The sequence below is a fragment of the Merops nubicus genome, unplaced genomic scaffold (assembly GCF_000691845.1).
Source record: "Merops nubicus isolate BGI_N331 unplaced genomic scaffold, ASM69184v1 scaffold2114, whole genome shotgun sequence".
Taxonomy (NCBI): domain Eukaryota; kingdom Metazoa; phylum Chordata; class Aves; order Coraciiformes; family Meropidae; genus Merops; species Merops nubicus.
Window position 1 is genome coordinate 5,892 of NW_008602077.1, and position 20,252 is coordinate 26,143.

At 47.5% G+C, this 20,252-nt stretch overlaps 1 protein-coding gene across 1 annotated transcript in view; it reads right to left on the reverse strand.

Moving 5' to 3' along the window:
* Window positions 1-1,083: 1,083 nt before the first annotated feature.
* Window positions 1,084-20,252, reverse strand: part of EXT2 (exostosin glycosyltransferase 2) — a gene marked incomplete at its 5' end in the record, with an annotated part of 31,178 nt that continues 12,009 nt past the window's right edge. Inside the window, 5 exons of the mRNA XM_008938197.1 lie at window positions 1,084-1,222; window positions 7,044-7,126; window positions 8,320-8,448; window positions 9,380-9,523; window positions 16,695-16,861. Coding sequence (XP_008936445.1) covers window positions 1,084-1,222; window positions 7,044-7,126; window positions 8,320-8,448; window positions 9,380-9,523; window positions 16,695-16,861 — 662 coding nt within the window. The remainder of the gene's footprint in view (window positions 1,223-7,043; window positions 7,127-8,319; window positions 8,449-9,379; window positions 9,524-16,694; window positions 16,862-20,252) is intronic.

Consider the following 20,252-nt stretch of genomic DNA (forward strand, 5'->3'; position numbering starts at 1 on the left):
GGCAGCCTGTGGCAATGGGGTCCCTGAACAACAAGCAAAGCCCTGGTGGCTTTTCCAACAATGGTCACCTACAGGACTTTGTAAGTGCGTGCTGATGGTGTCCTTGCATGCACAGACTCCTGCACGTTGAGCCTGTAACTGGGAATTCCTGTAAATGCGAGTGTTTGACAAGTCAGCACTAACAACATACTGCTGGCTGGAGAGGATTCAGAGGGGAAAAAAATCACTTCATAGCTGTTCCTTGGATGTATACAAGGTAAGCCTGCAACCTGATAATGATAATAAAAAATATAGTACAACTGAAAGATGCATCTTTTTCTGTGTAACAGCACTAGTTTGGACACAGAGTCTCCTGCAGGGATGCAGCAGAAAACCTGAGATTTACACAGGAAGAAGAGGTGCAGCCGTGGGAGTTGTGTCCTGCAGGTCCCTGCTTTGCAGGAGACCTTCCCCTCCCAGCTGCTGTGTGTCTCAGCTGGCATCAAAAGGATGGAAGTAACTCAAAGTGCTTGGCCCTTTAAACCACGTGACAACACACAGGTATTTTTTGTTGCTGATGGTGCTGTAAAAAAATAATCATTTGTCTCACTATGCAGAAGAAAGTGTTTGTTACAGTCACTTAGCCAACAATTAAAGCTCGAGAGACAGGGGCCCACCAAGCGCCCGGGCAGCGAGGTCCTCCCAGGAGAGAGCAGCTTGGCCTGGCACGTGGGTGGGTGCCCTGCACGGGTGGGTGCTCACACAGCAGAGCCAGGAGAGGTCGGTCACGCCGGCCAGGCCACAGCCAGTGAGATTCTGCTTCATTCCTCCAGCCTCCTCGGGAGCCACAAGCGAGCTGGACAGTTTTGGGAGGACCCGTGAGTAGATTTCAATCCTCCGTGGGCCGCAGAGCAGGGGTTGTTCAGCTTCCTGCTACATCGTGGGGCAATGGAAAGGGAAAACAACATACCAGAACGCGGCATCAACGCCCAAACCCCTCTGCTGTAACCTGCTCCCTGGTGGTTGTCTTCCTCAGGGCCTTCCACCCTCAGAGCAGCTCTGCAGCGGGTGCTCCCACCGCCCGGGCCGGCCTCCCAGCCGCCCTCACAGGCTGCCGATGTTGGGGAAGCTCTTCAGCTTCTCAGGAAAGTCATCTTTGTACAGCACGGGGTCGGCACGGTGCTCCACCACCTTGAGAGGCATGGTCCCAAACACAGAGGCAAACTTATTGATGCATTCAGATCTGGTGAAAGGGAAAGCAGTGCAGTTAAGAACCCTGATGAGCGGGCTGCCTATCAGCTCCCACACCACGGGCAGAAACCTTCCCTCTCACGCTGGGAAGTCTCTCAGCCACGCTGGCTACTAATAAATAAAAAGAGAGGACTGCAGAGAGGACTGTAAAGGAGCTGGTGTTTGATTTATCCATTAAATCACAGAGAGGAGCGAGGGGATGCTGGCAGCAGGCACATGTGCACATGGAGGTCAAAGCTTCCCTTCTCCCTCCCCCTGGAATTCCAGGCATTCTTAAAGCAACGTACATGCTGTAAACCAGAACAGATTAACTGCCAACACGGCTCTTAAAGGGCCACTCCTGGGTCAGTGTGGCTCGGAAGGATGGTTGCACAAAAATCAAGCCTTTGTGGAAAAAATGAAAGTAAATATATAAATGTATATATGGGTTTTTGCAGGCTTCTTCAGAAGCTCCATCTTCTCCCACAAAAATAAACACGCCTCAGTGTATAGGCAGTGCTGGCTGCACCCTGATTTAAAAGTGAAGCTGCATTAAAACTATAAAATGAAACCAGGGAGTTTATTTTTGCCTGTCTAAAGAAAGAGATACTGTGCAGTAATAGCACAAGGAAGACTGGCCCAGTGGTGACTCTGTCAGTTTTAATAATCTCAGGTGGCAGCAATGCTGGGGAAGGGAAGAGGCTGGGGAAGGGAAGAGCCGTGTGCTTCAAGAGCCACACAAACAGATGTTTAACCTTGGATCGCTCCTCGCCTCCCTGGTGGAGAGGCACAGGGCTGTGGGAGCAAGGGGGAACCTGGCTCAGCTCAGCAAGCATCAAATCAGCTCTTAAGAACTTCAGGCACCAGGAATTGTGGCAGCAGTCCCCCAGACAGAGACAGCTACAAGGAAACAGGGCACGTTTCTCTGGCTGTTTGCTCTGAAAGCGAGCGGGGTGGAGCTGGAGCCGGGTCCCGAGGTGCTGCAGGGGGTGCCAGGGCTGCCCTCTGCTCGCCCAGCACTGCTCCCCCTCCCCACCCTCCCCGGGGTGAGGGGGTCACCGTGGCTCCGGGATCGTTTTCCTCAGCAGAGCTGGTCAATCACAGCGAGTGAGTGTGGCAGCTCTGTGATGGGGACTGCCCAGCGCCGCCCCCAGGGCGCGTTTGAAGTCCCCGGGCCAGCAGGACTGGCTTTCAGAATCAATTCCTCAGGCTCCCAGCCATCCCCACGTGGCTCCCTCCTCAACCAGAGGGGACTGGAGGACACAGAGCTCAGGCTGTTGAAGTGCTACCTCTCTCCAGAGCTGTTTCAAGCTGCGCTGGCTGTATTTCAGGCCATTTTCTAGCCTGAGAAAAGTGCCACAAAAACTACTTCATATGGAGTGATACCTGAATAAAGTATTTATACAGGTAAATCACAGAATGGTTTGGGTTGGAAGAGACCTTTAAGATATCTAATTCCAGCGCCCCTGCCGTGGCCAGGGACACAGTGCAGGTAAATGCAGGTCATTTCACCTTCTGCTCCCTTCTCAGCTCCTCAAACTTCTTCCTGCCTCCAGGTTCAGCTCTTTGGACTAGCTGTTCAAGGTCTGCCATGACAAGTGAAGCATCTGGGGGGTGAGCTGTGGGCACAGAGAGCAGGAGCTCTGAGTATTTCCTCCAGGAACAACAAGCAGCTTCCAGTGCCTCCACGAGATGCCCAACGTGAGGTACCTTAAACACATCTGATTTTCAGGTAAGGTCACGCTTCCAAATCCTCTGCTACTTCTGGGAGATGTGGCTAACTGTAACCCAGGTTGTGTGTGCTGGAGGAGTCTGGTGGCAGGAAAATCACAGACTTCACAGGCGAGGAGGTAGATGCTCTGTGCCTGTGAGAAGTTTGCACAGCTGCTGGCCCTCACTGGTTTCTGGAACACACGAGTGCTTCTCGTCTAGTGGCTCAAATCAGTAATGACTGGGAGACATTGTCATGGAACAGCTGCCTGGTGGTTGGTGTGAAAGGAATTAGTGATCTCAGCCTGCTGCCTGGTAGGCAGGTGTCCACAGCAGAGCAGCCCCTGTCACTATGCAGCACCCTCAGAGCAAAAGGCAAAGCTCAATGGGTAATGGAGACCAAACTGGCCTCCTCCCTCCAGAGGCTGTACCCCCAGGTCAGAGAGTGCCAAGGTGGAATCCTTCTACAGGCCAGCTTATTGGGGTGGCAAGACCGTTCAAGCACACCAGTATGGTATCTTTAACCACCAAGGAACCACTTCCTTGCTAAAGAAGTGAAAAGTGGCAAAGTCAGCATGTTCTCATCACTCTGGCTGAACCAGAGAAGTTAGGCCTCGGGAAACAAATTCAAAGATTCAAAATAGGCTTTTTTTTGGTAAAAGGAATGTCATAACCAAGCCACAAAGTGCGTTGGAAGGAAAGTCTCCTCTTGCCAAAAATTTCACCTCCTGCACTGAACTAATTCACTTCAACTCCAAAGCCTTTGCTGCTTCTGGACAACGTAAGCCAGAAATGGGGTCTAGAAGATGAAACACACAAAGGCAGGTAGCTGAGAGAAGGCAACATCTCACCCTGTCATGGAGGGAAGGTGTTTTTCTTGGCTGTGTTGACAGTTTTGTGAGTTCCTCCTACCAGAGGCACGTTTGCTCCCAAGCACTGCTGTGTTTTCCCCTGGCCCTGCTGAGGACACGCCGCTGGGGCAGCTGGGGAGCTCAGAGCCCCGTGGCCCCTGGCACACTGGCTGAGCTTCGTGGCTCTCTTACCCTGTTTCCTCTCCTCAAATATCTGTTGGCAGGGTAAATCCCCACTTGCAGCCTTTGGCCAAGCGGTATCCAGCCAGTTTGGCTCTTCAGGGAATGGCTTCCTACTTGGACTTGAACAGATGCTTCCACATCCTAATTAAGAGGCTGCTGTTAACGATGCTGGGGAAGCAGCTCAGCCCTTGGCTCTGTTTGCTGTGTGGGCAGTTGCCCTCCAGGCTGCATTGTACAGAGAACTCCATTTCTTGAGAGCTGTTCAGGTCTATTTTAATGACTGGGCTCCATAACCCTGGGAGCTGAAGTCTCTTGTTTATCTCAGAGAAATCACAGCAGTGTTGGCTTTCCTCTGATTCCCTGTAAACATCTGTCAGGATTGCTCAGAAAGAATCTCTTGGTAGAGAGTTCAGCTGTACCCTCTCTCCTTGGTCTCTGCTGAAGGTATGAAAAGGCCTGACCCAAGTGGTTAGCTCTGTCCTGGGCAGACCTCCACAAGTGACTCCACAAACCTTTGACACTTGGCAATCAGACAGTTGCTGGACACCTCTCTGCTATTTCTGAACCAGCAACCTAACACTAGATGTTGTGTGTGCCCATGACAACCCTGAGAAACTGTTTGGTTCACAAACAGGAGGTTGATCCCTGGATGTTCAGCCAAGACATTAGCCCAGGCTACCTGCTCCCTGTTTCCCAGGGTTGAAATCCCAGGAGTTGGGTGCTCTGGGAAGCTGCAAGTGAAGCTGATAATGGCTCCATGTCTGATATCCTGGGTGTTGTCCTCAGAACCCAGCACTGTGAAGTCACCTGTACCAAGTCAGTCTTTCAGAACATGATAAGGATTCCCCAATGTGTGTACCTTTTCCATTCAGCTTTTCTCCTGACCCTGAAATAGATGGTGTGTTTTTCTAACCCTAACCCATGAGCCAGAAAAGCCTTACTCACTGCTTAGTTAGGAAAATTCCCTCTATTATTTATTACCCATTTAAAATTCATAGCTACCTTAGAATACTTTAAAAAAATTAATACTTTTCAGGTTTTTCAATAACTCCCTTATACTGAAGGTAGATAATAACAGCACAGGGCAAGAAGTTGTTAAGTATAGCATGTCAATATGATACTAATGATCTTCTAAGTGAAGCTTGAACAGACCCAAACTCTACATCCCCTCAGATTTTCTCCTGCACTCAGCCTCAATCCCAGCATGTGCTCCTCTGGCTGGGCAAACAGAGGTACGTGGGTTTGGAGTCAAGCTAACGTGTCCCACAAGCCAGTACTCTCTGCTGTTGGAAACTCCAGAGGAGCAAAGCAACAGTTGAAACATGTTCTCAATAAACTGTCAAGGCTGCTTTACTCTGAGGATACACCAATGAGTACAGACATGGCAGTGTGACCTCTGCCCTGCGCCACAGCGCGCTCCGGAGCAGCGAGCCCTTTTTCATCTTCTGCTTTTAGAGCTTTCACCTTAATGAGAACCCAGCACATGGCTAAAATTCCTCCAGGCTGTTGTAAAGCTACTGGCACGGTCACAGGACAGCCCAAGTGGCTTCAGGTAGCCCAGGCTGTCGGCCGGCGCAGAACTGCTCCACACAGGACAACCCCTTCTGCTTCCCAGCCCATGGTTAATATCTACACATCTTCCAACCCCTTCCTTAAGAAGCCTTCTACAGAGTGATTTTTACCATCTTAATGGGGTTGTGCTTCTGACTGAGCTGTTTGGAAGGCAGCCTGACCCTACGCCCAGCACCACTGTTGTCACTAACCTCTGGTTTGCTCTCCCACGTCCGGCACGATGCTGCGTTAATTGTCCAGCAGCCTGACCCTACCTGTGCTCCTGTGCATGATGGGGTGTGTGCTTCCACAGCACACACACGTACCCTCTCTTCTTGCAAATAAGCCCCCAACCTACTAACCAGCTTTGCCTCCCTTCATTGCACATATTACAGTCCATAAATCTCACTGACACTGTTAAAGGCCGGCACACGGGTACGACACTTGAAATGTGTTGAGTACTGCAGAGGAGGACAGAAACAAGCTCACTGGTAGGATGGGAACTGCTCAGATAACCATTTTATGTCTCTCAGCACACACAGGAAATGGCCTATTTTAAAGGCAGGGTAGATTTGCTTTATTTTGTGGTGTTCTCTCCCTTCACTGTGTCTACCCCTGCTTGTCTACTCCATCAATTCTACACCTCCCAATTCTTTTTCCCAGAGTTTGCAGGAGAGGTGCAACACCCCAAGAAGCCTAAGGGGAAGTGTCTTTGTCAGTCTTAGATCTCAGGTTAATTGCACTTCATAACTAGTATGTACATTTATTGTCAGAGAGCCCTTTTCAAACATGGGTGTTGAACAGCTTTGTAGAAGTGAAGGAACTTTCCCTTATTTTACACACTCAGAAGGGAAGGCAGAGGGAGCTTTAGAGTCTTGGTCAAGGCTAAGGAGCCATTTTACTGGTAAAGCAGGGAATGCAACTCTTAGACTTACCAGCTTTTGGTATTTCACTCTCAACATTCACTTTATTTCCAAAGACACACTTGATTTCAGAATTCTCACAAAAATATAATAATCCTGCTAATGTTAAAAAATGTGATGTGTAACTGTGCAGACAAACGCCCTTCATTAGTGGAAGCAATGTGCTTAGAATCTTTGGAGGAGAGACAATGTACAAAACCAATTCAAATAACATTATTCATCATTTATAGCCTTCTTACTCTTGGGTAAGCTAGCAACTGTCTGGTCCTAAAACAAAAAAACCAGATCTCATACTCACTCCAGTCGAAGCTCCATGGTAAAACAGAGACGTGGTGTTGCTCAAAGTGCTGCCAACAACCTGAATGTCACCTATGTGCCCTATACTCTAAAATTGTGCCCTTCTAAAGGGCTCTCTTGCAGGAGTCCACTTCTCAGTGCCACATCATGCACTGCAGGAAGGGCTCGACGCTGATCAAATCCATGCGACATCCTTTCAAAATCAGCCGTTTACAGCAATACAATCAGTGAGCATTTTTGATCCTAATCTAATGAGACATAGGCTACGATTCCAGGGATCAGAAGAAGGCAATCAGAGGAATAAAGGCTGGCCACTCACCTCTCCACCATGTGTGTCTGGTCCAGTGATAACCCATCAATTGCCGTGCATTCTGGACACTTGAACTTCTTCCGTGGGGTCACCTGTAGAAAGGCACGCCAGATATCATCAGCTATCAACAGAAGGGACATTAATCTCCCTGCACAGAGAGCAGTGCAATACCTCTGAACACGCCTGCAGCGTAAGCTGAGCTGTCTCAGAAAGGGGGGGGAGGTAGAAAGGGGGGAAAAAAAAAACCCTCTCCATTCCTCCATTCAGCTCCATCTGGCCCGGCTGACTGCAAAATTCACAGGGGCCCAATAAAACGGGCTTGGAGGGGTTTTTCCTTCTGTAACTGAAAAGAAGTGGCGATGACAAGCTCCTTAATTCCTGTTTAATGACTGTTTTCTCACTGCCAAGGTCCCTGTATAAACACCATTTGTTCTTGCAGCCATAACAGCGATGAAATATAGCTTCCCATACTTCACCCCAACGTTAATCCAACAGGCGCTCTTTTGCTCGCTCCAGTTAATAGCTGACTGGCAAACTCCTCAAGACTCTCCGAATCGCACAGAGGTGCCAAATTACTCTGCTGTGCCCTCATGCAGCTCAAAAAAAAAAAAAATCTTTTTCAGCAAAAAACAGGCACTTTATCTTCTAAAGGCTTTTCCAGGAGAGGCGGCCGCGGGTCCCGGCAAAGGCTGACGGACAGGCAGGAAAAGGGACCCCGCTAATTGAAGTAACGCCTGGTGGCCTCTAAATCTCATTCCAGGCTGACACGCTCTGAAATGAATGTACAGAGGGAATGTCCAGACCTGAAAACGTGTCGAAACGTGTCAGGAAATTAATTCGGGGATAAAAAGTTCATTTCGAGCTGATCTCGTAATTAACATTCTCGCAATTAACATTCCTATAAATCAGCTGTTGCCAGGCCGGGACAGGGAGAGCTGGGGACAGTTGACAATTTCTTTCCTCTGCTGATGTCCAATAGTTAAAATATCTGTGTGCAGGCGTGTATCTAACACCCAGATATATATATATCTTATTTCAATTATCTCTTTTATAACTCATCTAGATGGCTGAAATAACCAGGAGAAACAACTGGTAAAAAAAAAATCCCTCAGTCAGCATAAAAGTTTTATTGAAAGGGCTTTTCTGCCATGGATGGAGAACAAGACACCATCCTGGGGAGAAAAAGGGAGGTGCAGGGATATACCCAAGCCTGTTAAATACATTTACACGAGTACGTGCATCATGTTTTTAGATTCTGTGAAGCTGAAGTGCAGAAGAATCCCACCTTAATGACGGATTTGCCAGTGACATTTGCCACTAGGAAATTCATGGCGATATCTTCACAGTTCATATGAGCATCCACCCAGTTCTTGATGTCTCCAGGCATTTTGTAGGTGTACAGATAGTTGAAATACTGCAGGATAGAGAGAGAGAAGATCATTTCAAATACAGAAGCAGTCACTGTAAGGCTCTAAACACTTCAGCCAGCGAACAGCAGGATGGATTGTGGGCAGGCTGTGATGCTGCCCTCAGCCAAGGATGACTTTAGCAGATAGAAAATCATTTTTCAGTGCTTAATGGCATAATTACTCCTTTCCTGACCATAAAGTTCTTGACAGTCACTTTCCTTCAACTGCTAGCTACAAAGCTACACTCACAGCAAGATTTGCTGTGTAGTTACAGGTCATGTGAACTGGCAAGAGTTCTCTGAGCTCAGGAAGGTAACAGCTTTACTTTACAGGTGGGGACAAATTAGCTCTTTTCACAATTGAAAGAGGCTTAAGGGAAAGTTTCCAATTGGTTCTCTGATTGTTGCAGAAAGCATTATCATCGTTGAAGATGTCCCAGCTTGCTGCAGTGGGGTTGGACTAGGTGACCTTTAAAGGTCCCTTCCAACCCAAACTGGTCTGTGATTCTATTCCACAGCACCACAAAACACTCCCAGATCAATGACAGACACACACAGCTCACTAAAATAGGTTTATGCCACCCATGAGTATAGCACAAGTTGTATCACACAGAATCCCAGCATGGTGGGGGCTGGAAGGGACCTCTGGAGATCATCTTGTTCAATCCCCTGCTCCAGCAGGTCACCCAAAGCAGGATCACATCCAGGAGGGTTTGGAACCTCTCCAGAGAGGGAGACCCCACAGCCTCTCTGGGCAGCTGCTCCAGGCTCTGCCACCCTCACAGGAAAGTCTTTCCTCCTGTTTAGCTGGAGCCTCCTGGGTTCTGCCCCTTGTCCTGCCTCTGAGCACCACTGACAAGAGTCTGGCCCATCCTCTTGACCCCCCCCTTCAGGTATTGATGAGCACTGATCAGATCCCCTCTTATCATGCCATTACCTTGTGATAAAACGCTGCCCCCGTGAGCACCATGGAGACTTCATTGGTCCATTCAGACTCATACTTCCACTTGTTCATCTCGTGGTCCCAGAGGTGCAGGCGGCCGGGGTACCCCACCAGCCTGTCGGGGAACTCACGCCAGACCTGCGGACACAAAGCCAGGACATGCTGCTGGCCAGCCCACGCTGGGGCTGCAGCTCCTCTGCCTTGGGAGGGCAGGGGCACAAAGAGCACTTCCACTCCCCTCAACTCCAGTTCTTGGAGCAGGAAGCTGTCTGGCAGATGTATGGAAAAGGTCAAGCTTGCTCTGGAAGGACCTCCCACTCAGGGAAGCCACAGCCCCAAGCAGAAGGGCTCTAAAACCATCCTGCCTTGTCTCAGAGAAATACAACCAACTACTCCAGAAGGCTTTCACAGTAACTAGACCCAAGCATGATTAAAAGGGAACTTTTGATGTTAACTTCAGCAGATACGGCTACAACCTGACGACTTGCACAGCTGGCTCTGGATCTAACCAACCTGCTTCCCTCTGACAGGAGCAGCCTTAAAACAGGCTTATATTTTAATATTTCTGGTATTCTTTAGTGGGTGCTTGGAAGGATCTACTGCTACATGGAAGGCCTCTTTGCCCTTGACTTGTTCCAGACAGCTGGATACAATCAAGACCCCATCCCTGTCACTCCATCTGTTATTTTGTAGCTGACTGCAGGATCAAACACAGTAGAGCAGAACAAGAGGGGCATCATTAACACAACCCCAGTTCTCCACACGGCTGGCCACGTTAAATAATGGGCACTGTTTGGGTTGGGAAAAGAGGGAGAAAAGATTAACATCATTTAGAAGGGTCTGAATGGTATTTGCTTCCTAAATACACAGTCTTTTTGCTGATCAGTAAGGAAGTTACTATATATCTGCACTATTTACAGACAAATTACTCCCAAATCGTCCCTCAACCCAAATAACTGCTAGGTTTGTTGGAAAACTACACACCTTGACTCTTGGACACACCGTGTTATGCCATGAGAGCTTTTGTTTCAGGTTGGTAGCACAGAAATAAACAACTGACCCTCAGTTTGATTGCTGTACACGTGATGACCACCAGCAAAACATCTCACAACTCCCCCACGACCACCTGATGAGCACAGCTCTCTCCTCTGCACAACAGGCAAGGGGAACCTGCAGCTGGATCTACAGTAAGAAGTGCTCCCTGGAATCCCTGCCCACCCCACCTCGTCAGCAGCTACTTCTGGCCACTTTTGATGTTCAGCTGGGATGATGCAGTTGGACTATGATGACTCTACACAAGTATTTTGTCCAAGTAAAGATGATAAAACAATCAGCTTTCTGTCACTGCTCCTGTACCTGCATCTCTGTGCCTCTGCCTTGCTAGAGGTGCCTTCTCACCTGTACATCTCAGCACATTTCAGTGCTTCAGAATCCCATGATGGGAGCAGTTATTATTTCAAACATACAGAGGAGGAAACCTGCCAAAAATCAGACAGGAGACAAGAATGGGAACCAGACCTTGGGACTTGCACTCTATCCAGGAATCAATCTCTCTAGACAGTTCCAGGGCACAAGTGCTGGGATAGTATTTAGACAGGACAATGCTCTAACACAGTGAGCTCCTGACAGCAGAGATGATTTGGAACCCAAAGAAGAGAATCCAGAGGATGTTGTTACAAGCTGGGGCCATCAGTTTATTAAAAAGCCCCTAGATTTTTGGCAGGGCCGCCCGCGAGGGGGCGGGAGGGGCCCTTAAAAAACCTTAGTTTTTGGGCAGCCCAGCCAGTGAGGGCTGGAGATGGCTCTTTGGACACGAGGTCAAAAACCTTAAGAAAGAACCCAAACCCAAAGGTGTGGACACTCCCTCTCCCAGATTTTTTTTCCTCATTCTCCAGAACTCAAAAATTTAATGACAAAAAGGACTGAATTTTTTTTCAAACCTGAATGCCCACCCCCCAGCTGTTGGGTGGCACCAGCACAGATGTTACTGAGGCTCAATATGGGATCTGACAGAACCCTGCAGATCTCCTCCCTGTGGGGCTAAGGATTCTTGTGGAGGGGATGGCACGTGTGCTGGAGGCAGCTGAAACAAAGGCTCAGCTCAGCCACTGCAGCATCTCCACACCACAGAACTGGAGATTCCTCTCCCTCCCAGTCTGTGCCCTCAGTGTCACCTTGGAGAGCCTGAGCAACAGGCAAGAAAAGCCAACTGTGGTGCACATTACTCCTGCAGATGTCCTTGTGTCCCTGTAAAGCTCAACCCTGCCCCAATTCTGGCCTCTGAAAATGGTCAGTTTGAGGCATCTGAACAAAAACTTGGTTATTTCAAACAATGATTCCTTTTTCACGTAACTCTACCCAAGTCCAAGGGGAAGTTTGGCTTTTTCATCATGTTCCTCACTCTCTCATTCAGTGGTAACTCCTGGCCAGGCTCCAACTAGCTGCATCCAGCTCACTGCCCAAATCCATATGTAGGTTTTGTGCCAAAATTAATATATACAGCTCCTGCTTATAAGGAAGCTTTCAGGATAAACAGAGTGGTAATGGTTCTTAGACTGCTCTCTAGTTTGTGCTGCTGTCCATTTCCTTGTTTGATGGTTGCCTGTGATTTATTACCCTGCTAGGAACCCACTCCATTCTAGCCAGGGATCTGATCAGCTTCCTGAGGCTAGAGAGGGCTGGCCTGGCTGAATCCTGCTGAGGGGCAGAGCCAAGGAGAGCCAGGCTGCCAAGCCAGGAGGAGGCAGGGCTCTGCAGACAGCCCTGTCCCAAGGACTCTGCTAGGCAACCTCCAGGAGAAATGCTTTTTGGATGAAGCATCTCCCAGAGGAGAAGTCCAGCAGAACTTCTGACTTGGTAGTTTGACTAAAAACTTTTGTAAGAGACATGGAAAAAAAATGATGGTAATTCTGCTTCCAAGGCATGAGCTGCCTAGCTCCAAAATTCTGTGGCATGAGAAGAGCTGCCACCAATCTCGTGTAGCCAGAAGGACACAGAAGCACTTCCTGTTCCAGAATACACTCCAGTATTTACCCATTAAATTTATTTGCCTGTATTAAGTCATATGCAGCTTCAGGAACTGGCTAATTACAACTAGAAAAATCTTAAAATCCAATAAACAAAAATAACTGGTGTTTCCAAAGCTACCATGGAAACCTAGGAATGAAACACTGACTCCCCTCTACAAATGGGAGAACCCCCAAGGAATCCAGACACCTCCTCTCCTCCCAGACCTCCAGCTACTCCCAGTTCTCCCTGGGTCCTCAAAGGGATGGCTTGTGCTGCTGCTAAGAAACAGAAAGGGGAGTGATGCTTCACCTGCACAGTCTGCAAGATAAATCTGATTTGAAGAAGAGCTTTGAACAGGGCCACCAGTGGGTAAGTCTTTGGTAAGCAGAGCTCTATTATTCCTCCTGCAAAGGACTGCTGAAAAATACTTTTAATGGTCAAAATGGGTATGGAAAAGAATTCTTCTAAGGCAGGCATTCAAACTTGGTGATATTATTACATGCAGTTCTTCAGAGATTCAATTTTTTAAGATATGCCAGAGACACAAAGCTCTAAGACAGAGTAAGAGCATCTACCAGCAGAAGGCAAAAAGCTTCCAGCAGAAAACCCCACAAACTCAGCAATGCAGCAAACAACATTTTCAGTGAACAGAACCCCCAGACTCAAAGCAATAATCCCCATCTCAATTATTTTTAGTATTGCTGTAATAAAAATACTTGGCCTTTGTAAGGACAAAGTGCTGTCTGTGTACATAACAAGAAATCTTCATGGAGGCTGTACCTGGAGACTGTTCTGGCCCCTTTTTGAGGTGATAGTGATGCTGAACCATCTGCCCCAAGGCCAGCCCAGGCTCAGGTTCAACCACTTCCAGAGCACACAACGGTTCTGCTTTCATTTTTTCAAGATTATCACCATCTAAATACTCCCTCCTCTTCTTGGGACTCCTCGAGTCTCCTTTTGTGAACAACAAAGATCAACAAAGCAGGCAAAAAGCTGTCTGGCCTTAATAGCTTTTTTTTTTTGCCCCAGTGCCCAGTCACGCCTGTGATTTCATCATGGAGCTGAAGAGAAATGCTTTCTTCAGAGTCAGAATGTCCTGAGTATTCTTCTGCTGCCTTAAGACAGCAGCACACAGGGACCATTTTTCTGCTTGCTCCAATAGATTTACGCCATGTCATAAATCACTTCACCCTAATAGCTCACTTTTAACAAGTAAAAAATGCCTGACACTTTGAGTGTTACTATAATTTTTTATGGCTGAAAGTGTACAGAGATCAAAGTTTCCTGTTTTTTTTCAGGCTTGCTCTATACATTCAGACAAGTCTGTGACAGGGGGGGTTTTGCCACATGTTTAAATACAAAGTCTTGAGGATGTCAGGAGGAGAAAAGAAAATGACTGAATGTCACGTTTCCAGCCCTTCTTACGACGAAAGCAGAAGCAGACACACTTGAGGAGAAAACTCTCCAGTAACATTATATGCTGCTACTGTTCCCTCTGGATTCCCCTGCAAATGAGTCAAGAGCTTGAGAGATACTTTTCTGGTAACACACATAAACAGATAAATAAATTACCACAGGCTGAGGACAATTTAAACATCTGGGAGCCAGCTCAGGCCTGTCAAGCAAGTCACAGACACTCAAGGACAGGAAAGATCAATCTTCAGCCCCTGATTTCCGTGCCAGAAAGCAGGAGCTACATCACCCATCCTCTACAGGAGGAAAAGGGTGTATTTATAAAACAATCTGCTGTGTACCAGCATTCAAAGACATTTCTATTCATTTATTTTACAGGAGGGGGAAAAAAAAGGCAATTTCAAACTCTAACAATCTGAAGTACCCCTGGGTTTGTCTCAACTCTCTGCTCAGAAAGGGATTTTCATTTCCCACCGCTGTGGCTGTGCAGCAAGCTGAATTCCCAGAATCAGAAAGGAATAGGATTTAGAACAGAACACAAAACACTGCACAAGGAATAGTTTTCAGTCTGCCAGACTAAACAGCCTTGGGTCCAAACAGTAACATTCACACACTGAACACAAGGGCTGTTCCTCAGTCCCTCAACCCCTGCATCTGGCCCACAGAAGGCTGGTCAGTCAGTCCAACAGCTAGACCTGGGGACGAAGAGCTGCAAGTCCCAGCTCCCACCCAACCACACTGACCACAGGGAAATTCACCTCCACTTTTCTCTGCCTCATGGGGTTTTTTCCCCTCCCTGAGGATAACCCTTTCCAGCCTAAGTGACCGGACTCAGCAGATGTGAAGTCACAGATGTTCTCCATTGAGGGTGTTTAAATGAAGGCTTCAGAGACACGAGCACCACAGCTCTACTTCTCATCACTTCTGGCTGACACAGCTGAAGCTCAGCCCCAGCCTGAAGCTCTGCTTCGAAGCCCTCCAAGCCTGCCCTGCCAGTAGCAGAGATTCATTTGGAACTACTTAGGCTGCCACTTAGGGGTTTAGACAACTTGTATTGACTTTGAAGCAGCCTGATGAAAAGGAGACTGAGGCTGGGGCTGGAGCCAGGGCCTGTGCAGCATGCACAATCCTTCATCCAGCAGCTCACCCCCAGAACTCAGAGCTATAGGCACCAGCACAGACCAAAGGCAGCCAGCTGGCAGAGCTGCCAGCTCCTGACTGCTCTGCTGGTGCAGCACAGTGCTAAAACCTGCAGTGCAGGCAGCAGAGGACGTGGCCAAAAACCCCCTTCCTTCAGCTGTCTTCTTTCCACGTGTGCCACTTCACAGACTAACGTGCCACTCCTAGCCTGGCAAGGGAAGAGTGTCCCTCCTGGAGACACACGTGGTGGTTTAAACCTCTGCCTCCACTACTCAGCACCTCTGTTATTACATCAGCACAGCTCCACTGCCACATGTCATGCCTCGAGTCCAAGAGCTCCTTGCTTGCTAACAGCCTCTTCCACCTGAGAGGAAGGAGCTGTACTTCAAACAACCATAGAATGGGTTTGGGTGGGAAGGGACCTTCCAAGGTCACCCAGTCCAGCCCCCTGCAGGGACAGGGACATCTGCAGCTAGAGCAGGGTGCTCAGAGCCCCGGCCAACCTCCCCTGGGATGGTGCCAGGGGTGGGGCAGCGACCACCTCTCTGGGCAACCTGGGCCAGGGGCTCAACACCCTCAGCATCCAAAATTTCTTCCTTCTCTCCAGCCTCACTCTCCCTCTTTTAGTTCCAAACCATCCCCCCTTGTCCTGTCACAACAGGCCCTGCTACAAACTCTGTCCCCATCTTTCTTATATTTACCACATATGTACTCATGTTAAAGAAATACTTCCAACTTCTCTTAAAAAATATCTTCTGCTGTTAACAGTTACACTTAAAATTGTTAAAAGTGAGACAACTATCACATCTAGTTTGCTTTCTACCCTTTAGAAAAAGTGATTTTCTTTATTTCACTCTATTTAGGTAATAGTTTCACGTTCTGGCTCTCAGGTATGAAGCCCAGTGTTGTTTTGCTCTTGATATTGCAGGTACAGGTAAGACTGAATGATTCCAGCCTTCCTTATATGTTTAAAAAGATGGAAAACCTTTAGACTTCTTTCCTTAAATCCTTCTACTGTTTCTGATTTATTTACAAGCATAGCATGTTTGTCTTACACACACACACATGTAACAGTGCTGTCAGGTAATGGACCCTGTCATACACCCCAACAGGACCAGCTTGCTCAGCTCAAAGTGCTGGAAGGAAGACAAGAGTGCTGCTTTCAGAGTGTGCCCATGCAGACTGTCACCTCTCTGCACGGCCACAGGGACCCACTGGCACAGACTTGGTCAGTACCTCCCTCAAGAGCAGCTGTTGAAGCTTTGCCATTCTGAGCAGGTCACACGTGTCCCTCCCTGACATTCTTCAGTCCCTCTTTTCACTGCACTCCACCTTACTCTGGCATGTCCTCAAGAGGCCTCCCCTGTCCCCAACACTTAATCTCTGAAACTTGTCTTGTCCATCAAGACACATGAACTTGGGCGGCGCTTGGGGTTTGGCTGAAAACCTTTTGAAACTGCTAAGAACACAATTTGCTCTCCAGGCTGGTCCTGTTCTACCTATTACACAACACTTTCTGGGCTCTCTTGGCATTACTGCACCAGTTACCAAACATTTTCTGTTAGCTGGCATTTTTTTTTTCCCAAAATGACTATCTGTAAAAACATCTCAGTCAGCACTGAACTGTTACAGCCAGGAGAGACACCACAGACTGAATCAGCAGACAGAGCAGCGACTCCTCCACGCCCTACACACAGGCAGTGCTGAAGGGGATGCCTAAGAGGCTGGAGGAAACCAATTCTCTCACCTCATAGCCAAACTGGAGTTCATCTGAGGTCAGCATGATGATATCATCGTCGATAGCCAACACTGCTTCCGTCTCGATCTCGTCGTAGGGGAAGAAGCGGTTACTGAGCTTGTTTTCTGCAGTCCTGACAACTTTCAGGGGAACACGAATCTTTGGCCAGAGGGAATCTATAAGAAAAACAAGAAAAAAATATAATTCAATATTATACTTCCATTCTGAACAAGTCTGCACCTCTGTCTTAGCTTCTCTTTACTCTTTTTTTCCTTCATATCTTAAACAAAAGCTCCTTAATGGCCAATAGACACCTGAGTTTCAGTGAGGGGAACATATTAAGGAGAGAGCTCAGCTACATTCCCCTCTTCTGTTGCCTTTGGAGAAAAATAAATGTTATTATACCAATTAAAAACCTAGACACACCTAAAGTGTTGATCAAAAGTGTTGATCCAAGAAAAAGATATAATTCAATGTTATACTTCAATTCTGAACAAGTCTGCACTTCTGCCTTAGCTTCTCTTTACTCTTTTTCCTTCAAGTCTTAAACAAAAGCTCCTTAATGGCCAATTGACACCTGAGTTTCAGTGAGGGGAACATATTAAGGGGAGAGAGCTCAGCTACATTCCCCTCTTCTGTTGCCTTTGGAGAAAAATAAATGTTATTATACCAATTAAAAACCTAGACACACCTAAAGTGTTGATCAAAAGTGTTGATCATTATTGACAGCTGAGGAGTAGACTGTGTATGAGTCACTTCTTTCACCTTTAAAGACCTAAGTCACAGTGATAATTTTAGCTAGATAAATCCAAAAGGATCCTCCTCGTGCCCTAAAGCATCCCTGCAAGTAGAACTGAGCACTGCAGTCCATCACCACGAAAATTCAGGAGTCAAATGGTGCTTTAACAAAACTGGATGGAATTCGCTCTACAACAGGATTAGATTTCCATTTCTTTCAACAGGGTTGGGTTCTATCATAGAAGATGCACTTGAGGTAGAAGTCACTGGATTGAAAGGAAAGGTCATGTGGTGACTCGTGACATCTCAGCCCAGATGATCTTTACCTGCTGCCTCAAACTCCAGCAATCTATGAACTGTGAGGGTGTTGACTGTCATCAGGATGAGAACAGGAAGCTCAAACATGAACTGCTCAGGTGTGGGGAGTGAACACAGAAATTCAGGAAAGAGCACAAAGAGGTGAGATCATTGCTTGTGTTTTTTTTGAGAATGAAAAGGTGGCAGCAAAATGGGAGGCAATGAAAAAAATCTACCCTAAGGGCTGAGATAGGAGAAATCCTAACACCAGAAAATGGTTTTAGTTTGTCAATAGTAATACAGAATCAAATTCTGGAAGCAGAAGGATCTGAAGAATGTTGGAAGACAGACATCATCAAAAATAAATGGGCTATGACATGATCCAACTATGCCCACACACTTCCAGCTCCACAATAACCAGAATCAGCTCTGCTTCCAAGCCAGCTCTGCCCTCTCTCCACCACCCCTCTGTTGCACTAGGATGAGTTACTACCAGAGAGGAGGAGGAGCTGCTTCATTCCCACGTGTGTGAGTAAAACTTGCTCCCAGAAGCAGCACCCACTCCCCATTGCCACCGAGCCTCTGGGGCTTCACAGCTCACACAGCACTCAAATCACCAAGCTGCACAATGCTGGAAGACACCAGGGTCCAAACAACTTCCCTGGGAAAACAGAGCTGGATTTCCAAACCATGGCAAGAAGTTGTGTTTTAGAAAGGATTGGCATCCACGGGTGGCCAAAAGCAAGGAGGAGAAACACACAGTCCTGTTTACTGGCAAAAGATCAATTGCAGTTTCCTACCCTGAGTTTTTTTTATTGTGAGAATGAAAAAGTAGCTGTAAGATCTACCTTGATCTGGGTGGTCTTGTAGAGCATGGCCTTTATTTGACATGTCTGCAGGTTCCTGTGCACCTTCCCTCAACTCTTTTCCTTCTAGTAGAAGGCAAGAGGCATCAGCCCAAGCACTGACAGAGGCTGGAATGGCCTGTGATGATGGTTAGCAGCCAGTTGGAAGGGCTCAGGCACATTGTGATGGGCTCCAGTGGAAGCCATGGTCAGCCAGCAGTTGAGATACAGCAAGTGCCTTGGGGCCATGACAAAAGTGTTCCAGTCCATGGATTCCAATTAGAGTGAAATGAGCTCATTTTATTCTCAGCATTGTAAGGTCTCTGAAATCCCCTCCTAGAACAATAATCTGAAACAATGATTCCAGTAGGACACCAATGAAGTTCCAAAATGTTCATCTCACCAGTCACCATAACCTCAGAAGGCACTTACACCCAATGGCTTGAACCCCTTCTTGCTCTTAGAACTCTGGAGTCAACTCCCAGCCTTCCCACTGGTTTACCACACCACCTGCAAGGATCTGTATTTCTCAGGCACAGGTACTTCACAAAGACACACAGAAGTGTTTTGGTTGGAAGAGATCTTTAAGGTCATCAAATCCAACTGTTCCCCAGCACTGCCAGGTCCCCACTGCCCCGTGTCCCTCACCCCACATCTCCATGGCTTGGGAACCTCTCCAGGGGTGGGGACTCCACCCCTGCCCTGGGCAGCCTGGCACAGCCCTGGACAACCCTTCTGGGGAAGACTGTTTTCCTCACGTCCAACCTAAACCTTCCCTGGCACAACCTGAGGCCATTTCCTCTTGTCCTATTGTTTGCTCCTTGGGAGAAGAGACCAACCACCACATGGCTCCAACCTCCTGCCAGAGACTTGTCTCCCCTCAGCCTCCTTTTATCCAGGCTCAACAAGCCCATTCCATTAATGTTCTCTATTAATTGCACACCAACTGAAACACAAAGACGACTCTTGCAGTAACACCCACAAGCTCCACAGTCTGTGTCTTATTCCAAGTTTATCAGCTGCTTAGCTCCAGGAACCACTGCCAATAAAACTACACAGAAACTACATGTTCTTTAAAATATCCTGCTCATTTTTACAAACCTGAATCTAAAAAGGAACCACACACAGCTTTAGTTTCTTGTGTACTTACTGACAGTAATTGCACTTCTGCATTTTTACACCATTCATGGGGTGGACAAAATGCTTTCTTCAGTTGTCTGAAACAAATGTGATGAAACATGAGTGGAAACTTCTATCACAGACCATTTTCTTGGATTTCAGAAAGAGCAACTTAGACAACTCCCAATGAAAGGGCAGAAGTGTTTGGCTGATGAAGAAAATGAAACATCCTGTCTACGCAAACATTCCCAGCAGCAGCACTTGGACCACAATGTTTGTTTTAATGGATGCAGAGTGAGTGAGGGGGGAAAAAAAAAAAAAAAAGTATTTTTCCTGTAATATTTCAAAGCTTTCAGTCCTTTTATTAATATTACACACGCAGTCCTGGGCCTGCTGACAGCACTGCTGGGTTGACAGGCTTCTTACAGACCCCTGTGTGGCTGAGCATATAGACAAACCCCAGGCAGAGGCACAGAGCTGAGATCACCTCCCCTAAATCCAGAGAGCACTCATGGCCAGCAAGAGGATTCCATAAACCTTTAAGGTTCCAGATTAAAATCATTATAGT